Consider the following 10,604-nt stretch of genomic DNA (forward strand, 5'->3'; position numbering starts at 1 on the left):
TAAATGTCAAGGAAAAGGCAAGATTTTGTTTTAAATGCAGATGAAGTTTTTGATATTATGTAAAAGCTACAGTTCAGTCTTTTTGCATTTGAAACAGGCCTCTCTATACACCTTAACAATTGAGGCGGCATTATCTTGGGTATGAAGTCAGCCATGCAGGCTGTTGATAAAAGGGAGAAGCAACTGAGTATAATATTCGAAGTGGCATTTTAATTATGAGTATAGGATTTTAATATTTGGTTTATTAATGACTGATATGAATTTAAGCCCCCTCCTTTTGGGGGGTCCCTTGTTTTATTTCGTTTGCTTGGAAATCAGAATCCGCCACAACCTCAAACTGTCACATCAAAGTCAAAAACCGAGAGAACAAACAAGCTTTTATGGATATGCCAAGATGCCATCTCTACAGGGACGATATGACGCAGAGCACAAGCACATAGTTCAGTTAGACTTATTTGCGAGTTAACACGCTGAGAAGATGGACGGCTACATATTGATTGTCGTCCTAATATCTCGCCCGTTAGAAGTACTGTTCAAATTAATGGGGCTTTTCGAGCAAGGCAACACAATTTCGCTGGCTGGGGCTGCAAGTGCATTTTGCACGCTATCGACTGTAACCAGATCTGGCAACACGACATCCGTGCAAAAAAAAAAAAATCCATTGCAGGACTAAACAAAGCGTCCAGGGAGACGGCGGCGAAGTGCCGCGAGCAATGTTTTCAAAACGAAAAAAAAATCATTTTGCAAACCCTGGTTAAATCAAGAGTTGCTCATCGGGGCCAGAGCAGCCAGGATGCACGTAGAAGATTCAGGCATTAAAGAAGAGGCTTCCGACGCAGGCTGGTCTTAGCCCAGTACATGGGGGGGATTTTGCAGGGACCAGTTGGAACTGGTCAACTCGCTCGAAATTTGTAGGGCCGACCCTTAGCACTTGCTTCTGAAGCTGCGAGTGGTGTGACTTAAAATTTGGGCTACTGCACCTTCTATTTTACCATCCCACCCACCCTCGCCTTTAATTATTCCCGGGTTGTGTTTATTTCGGGCCACGCAAATCCAGACAACCACCAGTTGGCAACAAGGAAATAAAGAAAAGGTAGGGCCACCAGGTTTGGTAACCCTGCCTTTTCTGCGGCTGATCAACTGACGTTGAGTAATTCGGGACTATCTCTTTAAAGGAGAGTCTACGACGCTCTACCCCTCTTCTCCCTCCTCCACCCTCCCTGCCAGGGTCGGGCAACTGGCGAGGAGCGGCAACGAAGACTACGCAAGGGCTGCGCGTAACGGGCCCCGCCTTGGCCAGCGCCTTTAAGAGCGAAGGGGCACGTGACCAGCCCCCCCCCCCGGCTCCCCCTTTTCGTTCACACCTGCTTGTAGGAAGGGGAGGGTGTCAGCCACCGAACACAATATTAAGGGGAGTGGGGGAAAGGGAGGGGAGCCAAAAGGAAACCATCGCGTGGCTTTTGTTTAAATCGCGCGCATGCGAGTTGTAGGTAGACCGCTGCAGGGATTTCCTCATCCAAAATGGCTGCCGCGATGGATGTTGATACTCCGAGTGGGACCAACAGCGGTGCCGGTAAAAAGCGCTTCGAAGTAAAGAAGGTGAGAAAAGGGAAAACGGTTTGAAGCCGTAATGGTAACGAATCCGAACGGACTAGAGAGGGTGTCGATTCTTTTTGGGGGGCTCTGCTTCATTATATTTGAAAGGGCAGGTGCTTAAATTAGACAGCATCCTTCTGGACCGAGTTTGGGAAGGGGCGGTCACGCGTGTGAGTGAGCCGCCAAGTACTTGGGTGTTGCGCAGCTCCGTGCGAAAGGCGATGGGAAAAAGAGAGAGGTGAGAGGAAAGTGAGGGAGAACTTTACCGGTGGACTTATCTACTCACTAGGGTTTTTAAAGGCGGCATTTCGATTACCAGCTCTCGGTAGTTCTTTGATTTGGGATGCTTGGAGGGGAGGTGGGGCGACGGGACAGTTAAGATCTCTGACCAAGAAAATATTGGCTAAATGATACATCAGGAAATTGGCTCTTCTGGCTCTTAACGTCATACCAATTGGTCTTCCTAATCTACCTGTGACAGTGTTTGTAAATATGAACATACAGGTGGTCCTTGACTTACAACAGTTCGCTTAATGACCGTTTGAAGTTACAACAGCACTGAAAAGAGACTTGTGACTTATTTTTCACACTTATGATCATTGTAGCATTCCGAGGGTCATGTGATTTACATTTGGATGCTTGGCAACGGTCTCACATTTATGACAGTGGCAATGTCCTGGGATCATGTGATTCCCTTTTGCAACCTTCTGACAAGGAAAGTCAATGGGGAAGCCAGATTCACTTAACAACCGTGTGACTAATTTAACAACTGCAGTGATTCACATAACTGGCAAGAAAAATGGGACAAAACTTGATTAACAAATTTCTCACTCAGCAACGTAAATTTTGGGCTCAATTGTGGCTGTAAGTTGAGGACTATCTGTATTAATTTTCAATCAGTATGTGTCCTTATGATATAGTTCCACAACTTAGTCCACTAGATAAGAAAGTGTTACGTGTGTATGAGACTGTACTGGTGATTTCTAAAGATACTTGTAGCTGTCATTGTGGTTGGCTAACTAGAGTGAGAGCTAAGAAAGACAAAGGTGTAAGTAGGACTATCTCCATGGAATAATAATTTTTTCTGAATTTTCATAATAAAGGAAAATGAAATGCTTAAAAATAAATCATTGTCAGCAGAGACTGAAAGCAACTCCAGCAACATTTAGTTATATTTATTTGAAATAACAGATTTTCTGAATTGGTACATATTTTTGAATTACAAAATAATCTATTTTCTAATTGGACGTTTCATCAAAGGAAAAAAGTCAAATTTAATTGCTATTAAAATAATGGATGTAACTGCATTAAATTATTAAAATATTAAATATTACTGTTTGTAGTAATTTTAGCATATGAAGTGAAGTTGAAAAAAAGGTACTGGCTTAGCATTAATGATTCACTGATTATTGAGAAGGATGGAAGGCTAAGTCAACCTTGAGCCTGGTGAGATTTGAACTGCCAAATTGCAGGCAGAAGAAGTAGCCTGCAGTACTGCACTCTAACCACTGTGCCACTGTGGCTAATATGAAATGAATAAGGCTTTTGATTTATTTTTATTAATTAGAACAATAGAATACATCTATAATAACAGTGGTTGGGAAAAATCACTGGGACTGAATAAAAAGTGTTTATAACTAGATATGATTGGGTCTGTGTATTCTATTGCTGTTCAGTAAACCATATTCGATAAAAGCGCTGAATTGGCTCCAAGATGACTAGGAGGAAATGAGCAAAATTGATTCTTTTGTAGATACTTGTATGCACTTACATGTCTCTTCTTTTTGTAGTGGAATGCAGTTGCCCTCTGGGCTTGGGACATCGTTGTTGACAACTGTGCAATATGCAGAAATCATATTATGGATCTCTGTGAGTACTGGTAAAGAGAATATATGTGTTTGTGTAGTGCAAATCCTATAATTACAAATGTGCAAAGACTAATAGAAAAGTCCAGTGACATAATGAAAAACAACTTCAAATGGAAAGTAGGGCAATAATTGCCTGCCACCATTTGTGTTAGATTCCCCATCCCACTCCCACTCGAAGTTGTATTCATAGTTCTGGATCTTGATTACCAACTTTCAAACTCTCACTGGATTGCAGCTTCTTTGTAGGCTGGAGATTATGAATGTCCTGACTATAAACTGATTTTTGGCTTTTAAAGAGAAAACCTTTGAGACAAGCTAGAATTTATGCCTTTGAAGTTTTCTCTCATTATGAAATGGTGAGGCAAATTAAACCATTGCCATAATTGCTTCTGAATCTGTTTTCTGACACTAAAAATAGTTGTGTAGTTTTGTGCTTAGCTCCAAGGAGTGAAACAAGGCTGAACAACAGCTGGAGTGTATCTGTTGTGGGCCTTATTAAGAGGATAATTAGTCATATGTTAGAGCATGGATGTCAAAATCATGGCATCACATGACATCGTAATGTTTTTTCCCTTCGTGAAGCTGGGGTGGGCGTGGCCTATGTGTGACACATCCAGCCTGTGAGCCCCCAATTTGACATGCCTGTGCTAGAGTATGCAGTCGGGGGAAATCACTTCATTGAATCTATTGCATTACGTAACTGTTTAGAAGAGCTTTGTGAAGAGACATAAAGCCTTTTCTTAATTTACTGAAAATACTGCTAAAAGAAAAGATCTGCTATAATGATTTTCCTAAATTCTGTCAAGATAGCAATTTTCTGCAGATTCTATTCAAGCATGTCTTGGTGTATGTTTTCCATCTCTGTGTGATCAATGTTTCCTTCCCTGCTTCAGAATATTGACAAAATTCTTGAAAAAAATATGCCCAAATACCTGTTTTCAATTGTTGCAGATAAGACATGAAAAAGCTAGCTGAAAGAATGGCTGGCTGCATTGAGGATTTGTTACTGTATCATCAGTCCAGACATTTATCTATTTTAAATGGTCATATATTTTATTTTCACTGCAGGAATACATACTTTATCTGACAATGCTTGTAGACTTACTGAAGGGGCATATCTTGGTGTCCAACACCATTCTTTGGGCTGATATATCATCTAGGTTTTCCTTAGGGACAGACCTGGTACACTTGTGATAATTTCAGATTTGTAATACTATTATATATTCTGTACATCTTCCTTAAAGAGTAATTCAGAGACGAGAGTTAGTGCAAGATACCACAAATATATTACAACTAAGCTACCATAAATGCATCATACTGTCTGCCAGTAGGCTGCTGCATCATTTTTAAAATAGTGGTGTTAAATGTTAATGCAAAACTGTATATCTATATAGCCATCCTTTTTACATTTAGGAAGAGAACTTTCAAATAAGAATAGAAAACAAGCTGTTTTTCTAGGTGAAAGACAGAAATTTGGGAGGAAATGGAAGGATAGATAATTTTAAGGGTTTGACAGATTGTATCAATTTGGTTTGCTTATGAAACTGAACAGAAAAATAAAAAGGTTTATTCAATCAGTAATTATAAATACATTGATGTTTTCTTAAAATGTTTAATTTCTGTCAAACCAAAATATAAGCTTCTAAAATCTAACAAATGTAGCATCTCTTCATTTTCACTTTTGACTATATTCATATGAAGAAGTATTGTGAGGACATTTTTGTGCTTCTAACTGTATTCATATAGATACACAGTGAAAACTACATCTGTGTATGTTTGTTTGAAATCTATCCTTTGGTGTTAAAATGGCCATCCATCCATATATTAAGTATATTCAACCAAATAACAAATGAAATTAAACCATTCTGCAACCATTTTCCAAATGTACATTTGGATATGTTCATTGTAGAAAGAAAGAGGGAAACCTGATAAATCCTATCTTTGCTGGTCCCTGACCACTTATTTTAAGAAAGGAAAGATTAAAAGGTTCTTCATTTTTAGGTTAGAAAAATCCTGGTGCATTATAGTTAGGTATCTAAAATCTGATTTTATGGTTTTTAGGAAATAGTTGAAGGTTATACACATACCCATGCATACATGAAGCCCCGGGTATGGACATTGCAGCCATCTTAACTTTTTGATATAATCTACCGTGTCATTGTTTTGAAACACCTACATACAACTGGATAGTGAAAATGGTATGAATAACATGGTTTATTATATAACTGGACTTCAGAATTTGATTGCAAAATGTTCAACTCCCTAAAATATTGCTACAAGATGCTGCAAGTTTGTATTGCTTTAAAAGTTACGATAATTGCTGAGAAAAATCATATACTAATTTGGAATTAAGTTGCTTCTAATGAAATCTAGGTCTTTTTCTCTTTTTCACCTTAATTAGTTCCCTAATTGATGGTTGTTTGATAAAGGCTAAGAAATTGAAGCTATGTGTGTAAAATGAAATTCACAGTGGTTTATGACATATTTATTGTATTATAAATATTGTAGTCTGTTTTTAATCACATTTATTGTCCATCAGAATCATGGATTCAGAATGTAGTTAAATTGAACTCTGCTTCTGAAAACCCATATGCAATCCTTAGTTTTCTGCCTTAAGCAGTTCAAATACTTCCTATTGACTATTTTGGTGAACAGAATTTGTCAAAAATAAACTGATAATCCCAATTTGCCTTGAGTACCATTTCTTAATTTTGAAATTTGGAATAAATAGCCATTCAAAATTCAAATTAATAGTACATTTCCTTTGCCATTTGCAAAGAAAAAATATGGATTCTGAACCATTATTGTTATTCCTCTTGATTTGTTTTCTTTTTATGTGCTATTTTAGCTGTTTTTAATGTCTTGATATTAAATTTATTGTAAACTGTTAAGAGATTTCAGTAGCAAGTATACCACATTAAATTAAAAAAAATCAAATTCATTTAAGTTACTTTAGCTAAATGTAGATGGAGACAGAATTATGCCAGTGTTTTTACGAATTTTCCTTTTCTGTTACCTTGCAAATTATTAAATGCAGTATTGGAAGGTCTTTAGGGCAGCACTCAGGCTTTGGAGAGCTATCAGTTATACATCCATAAAGTATATTTTAGTAGAAGGCATATTTTTATGCCCAACCCCTCTTTTTTTCTTTTTTCTTTTTGTATTTGGCTTTAAGACTTATTCCAGTCATTGATGGACAAATTTGTCCATGTCAGTATGATTATGAGAACCGGTGTTGTTGCTATGATCAGTCTATTGGCTTCTATAGCTTCTTATGATGTAATGAAAATAAAAAATGGAGAAATTGTTTATTACATCATATTGAGCCTTCTTTGTTACTCATACAATATAGCTGTCTCATTTCTCCAGTCGACTTTTAGCAGAGAATATACTTGTCATCACAGATTGTTGTTTCATCTACTCAAATAAGTAGTTATGAATCATAACGTTAATGTTGTTCTTGTTCTTGCAGGTATAGAATGCCAAGCTAACCAAGCATCAGCTACCTCGGAAGAATGCACTGTTGCATGGGGTGTTTGTAATGTAAGGAATCTACCTTTATGCCATTTAAATACATTTGTTATTGCAGTAGCAATAAGAATTACTAATAATTTCCAGTAATAAATAAACTAGAAGCAAAATATTTAGAACCAACCTCCAAATTTGGGGGGATGCAGTGAACCTATATAGCATTCTCCTTTCTAACATAACTGAAATTTGTTTACGCTATTGTATTTGGTTGAAACTGTTTTATTTATTAATTAATTTTTTATGCTGCCCATCTCATTGATGCAGCGACTATGTGCAACTTACAATATAATAAAAAAGGTAAAAAAGATAATATAAAGCAATTAAAATTAAAAGGTTTAAATAGAAAGCTAAAAACATAGAGGCTGGAGACTTTCTCTATACTTGCAATTTCTGATGATAATTTTACCCTGAATATGCTACTGATCTCATCATCCCCTGAAGTAATTCTACAAAATAAAAATAGTAATAAAACAGTTTACAGCATGCTGTTATCATAACTTTCCCTTCTTTTCTTTTAGCACGCTTTCCATTTTCATTGCATTTCCCGCTGGCTTAAGACTCGGCAGGTATGCCCATTAGATAATCGAGAATGGGAGTTTCAGAAGTAAGTATCATATACTTGCCTAAATAAGGGAAATACAGTTAACCATAGCATATGCCTAATTTCATCCAGGTGCTTTGATTATAGGTAGAGCTTACATTACTAGTGTTTTGGCAAGCTGAAAATGGCATTTCCATATGCTTTAAAGGGATGTAGATGAAGTACAACATTACTACATCTGCTTAAAGGGAAGTACATGAGCATATATGAATTATGGTATCCCTTTAGGCAGCAGAGAAAAGTGTTATTGATAAAAGTATAGCATATACTTGTATACAGTATGCAGACTTATATTCAAGATTGCACATATATTTCATTATATAAGTAGAATGATTGTGTACAAGTCCCCACATTAAGAATGCCCTGATTTTAAAATAACCCACAGTTAAGAATTTGAGTTAAATATACAGTGATTCAAGTTAAATGCATAATGGTTCAAGTTCATTATTCAATATTACTTACACAATTATATTGTTCCTGCTTACATACAGGAGGGTAAGGGTAGATATTGGGAAGGGTAGACCTTAAAATGGGGACTATCCATTCGGGACTAAATGTCTTTGGAAATAAAGGTAGTTAATCTGATGTCTGTTAAAATACCAATAACAGTATAAAGTATATTTGTAAACTTGGTTTGATGGGTACAGATTTGCAACCGAAGAATGGAGCAGATTTGCAACTACATTAATAACAATTTATGGGCAATGTATCAGTTTTTTATTGTAATAAGCAATAAAATATATCATGAAGAGATTTTGGTTGACTTTAATTAATATATAAGAATCAATAAGATTGCAGCAGCATAAACAAAAGCATCAATAATGGGATTTCAGAGCTAATAAATAATATTGCTTAAGATTCACAGAGATTTTCAACATTCTGTGTCATGTAATGTAAAGCATGCAACACATTTCAGATCAAGTTAAATATGGTATACGAATGATGTAATGTTTCATTCCTTTTTAAATGGCAGAATTGCCAGCTTGTGCAAACCAGCAGTTAACAAGCAGTACACTGATATAGGAGTTATTTAGTATGATTTCCTAATTTGCAGGTGCTATCCCTTAAATCAGGAAAATGCAACTTAGTTTGCTCTAGATCAGTGATGGTGAACCTATGGCACGTGTGCCATAGGTGGCACGCGGAGCCATTTGTCAGGGCATGCGAGGCGCTGCCTTGTCAGCTGGCCAGCGCGCATGCGGGTGATGGCCAGCTGAGTTCACCCTTTTTTAAAGCCATTTTTCACCCTCCCATAGGAGCCTGGGGAGGACGAACCCCCTCCCACCCTCCTGGAGGCCATCCGGAGGCTTCATGAGCTTCCCTGAAGCCTCCGGAGTGCAAAAAAACGGCCCTACGGGCAAACCGGAAGTTCAGGAACGGACTTCCGGTTTGCTCGGAAGGTCGTTTTGACTGCTCCGCAGGCTTCAGGAAAACCACCTGAAGGTTCCTGAAGCCTTCGAGGCGCTCAAAACAACTCTCTGAGCAAACCGGACGTGACTTCTGGTTTGCTCGGAGGGTCGTTTTGACTGCTCCGGAGGCTTCAGGGAAGCCTCCTGAAGGTCCCTGAAGCCTCCGAAGTGCTTCTGGGGGGCGGGGGAGGCTGTTTTCACCCTCCCCAGGCTCTTATAAAGCCTCTGGAGCCTGGGGAGGGCGAAAAAAGCATGGAAAAAATGGGGTCATGCCTGTAGTGCGCGCATGTGCACCAGGGAGGTCACACATTGCATTATGGGTGCGGCATGCCCACACACAACCCCCCTCCCCTGTGCTCCCCCCACTTATGGCATGCGAGCCAAAAAAGGTTCGCCATTGCTGCTCTAGATGTTTTCAACCACCTCTGAACTGTCCTTTTAAACATGACTAAGAACAAACTTTTGTGATTTTGGCATTCAAAATTTCTGTTAAGATATCAGATTTTCTGCAAGTCAGGACTCTTTCAAATTAAGATCAACTTCTGGTGATTTCATTGAAGTGTTTGCAATTTTCTTACCAACCAGAAGTGATTTACTAACACTTTCTTCCAGTATGTTTTTTTTTAAACCAATTAGCTAACCTTCCTGCTTTTCCTATTGGTCTCCCATTCATGTATTGACCAGATTATGTATGTAGCACAGGCAAAAGTTATTTGCAGGACCATTTCTCCCTGAGAATATATATCTACTCATCCAACTTTATTAGAGTGGGTGCACTCCATGTTCTCTTCCCTTAAATGTTGTCATCTGATGGGACTTCAGAGGCATGTCTCTTTCATGGCTGCCTCAGCCCTTTGGAATAGTCTCCCACCTGAGATCTGAGTGCTCCTTACCTTTTAAACCTTCTGGTAGTCCATGAGGTTTTCCCTCATGCTAGGATGGGAGTTTTGTTGCGATGCTGTTTGGCCTGGTGCCAGAGAGAAGGATATTTTATTTTTATAGTTTTTTTAATGGATTTTTTTTAGATAAGCAGTTCTATACATAAATAAATAAATTTACCCCATCGTAGATTATAAAGCTAAATAACTTGTTTGTAGATTAGAAAAATGGTTGTATTCTGACATAATTGCTACTTTGTCCTAAAAGGAAAATGCTTTTTTTTTCTAGGTATGGACATTAGTAGGAGAGCCAAGATCCCCAAGTTTATTCTGTCTTAACGTAAACCTTCCACAGTGCAAATGGGCTAACTCTGTTGTAACATTTTTGTTTTTTCTTAATGCAGTCATTGTAAGTAATAAACCTTTTTGGTCTCCTGTTTGAGTTGCTTCTTGAAGTTTCATAACTTTAATTATTTTAAAGTAGACATCAATTCCTTACAATTACATATTCTGAACAATTATTTACACATAATCCATAATTGTGCATACAATTGACTAATGCACCCCATAAAAAGCACATGGTGAGAAATGTCCCTTGAGTAAACAAATGCAGCTGTCATCAAATCATAAGATTTAAAACTTCTAAAGATCAGCAATAAGAAGCCATTTCTTCACCATTTCTCACAGAAGGTAAGTATGTTAGAACATGTTTCATGGTCTA

At 37.9% G+C, this 10,604-nt stretch overlaps 1 protein-coding gene across 1 annotated transcript; it reads left to right on the forward strand.

Moving 5' to 3' along the window:
• Positions 1-1,246: 1,246 nt before the first annotated feature.
• RBX1 (ring-box 1) lies at positions 1,247-10,322 on the forward strand. Its single transcript, XM_032222146.1, has 5 exons — positions 1,247-1,599; positions 3,387-3,465; positions 6,937-7,007; positions 7,514-7,599; positions 10,173-10,322. The coding sequence occupies exons 1-5, from the start codon at positions 1,522-1,524 to the stop codon at positions 10,183-10,185; spliced, it is 327 nt and encodes a 108-aa protein (XP_032078037.1). The 5' UTR covers positions 1,247-1,521; the 3' UTR covers positions 10,186-10,322.
• Positions 10,323-10,604: the final 282 nt, after the last annotated feature.

This window comes from Thamnophis elegans, chromosome 7, assembly GCF_009769535.1.
Source record: "Thamnophis elegans isolate rThaEle1 chromosome 7, rThaEle1.pri, whole genome shotgun sequence".
Classification (NCBI taxonomy): Eukaryota; Metazoa; Chordata; class Lepidosauria; order Squamata; family Colubridae; genus Thamnophis; species Thamnophis elegans.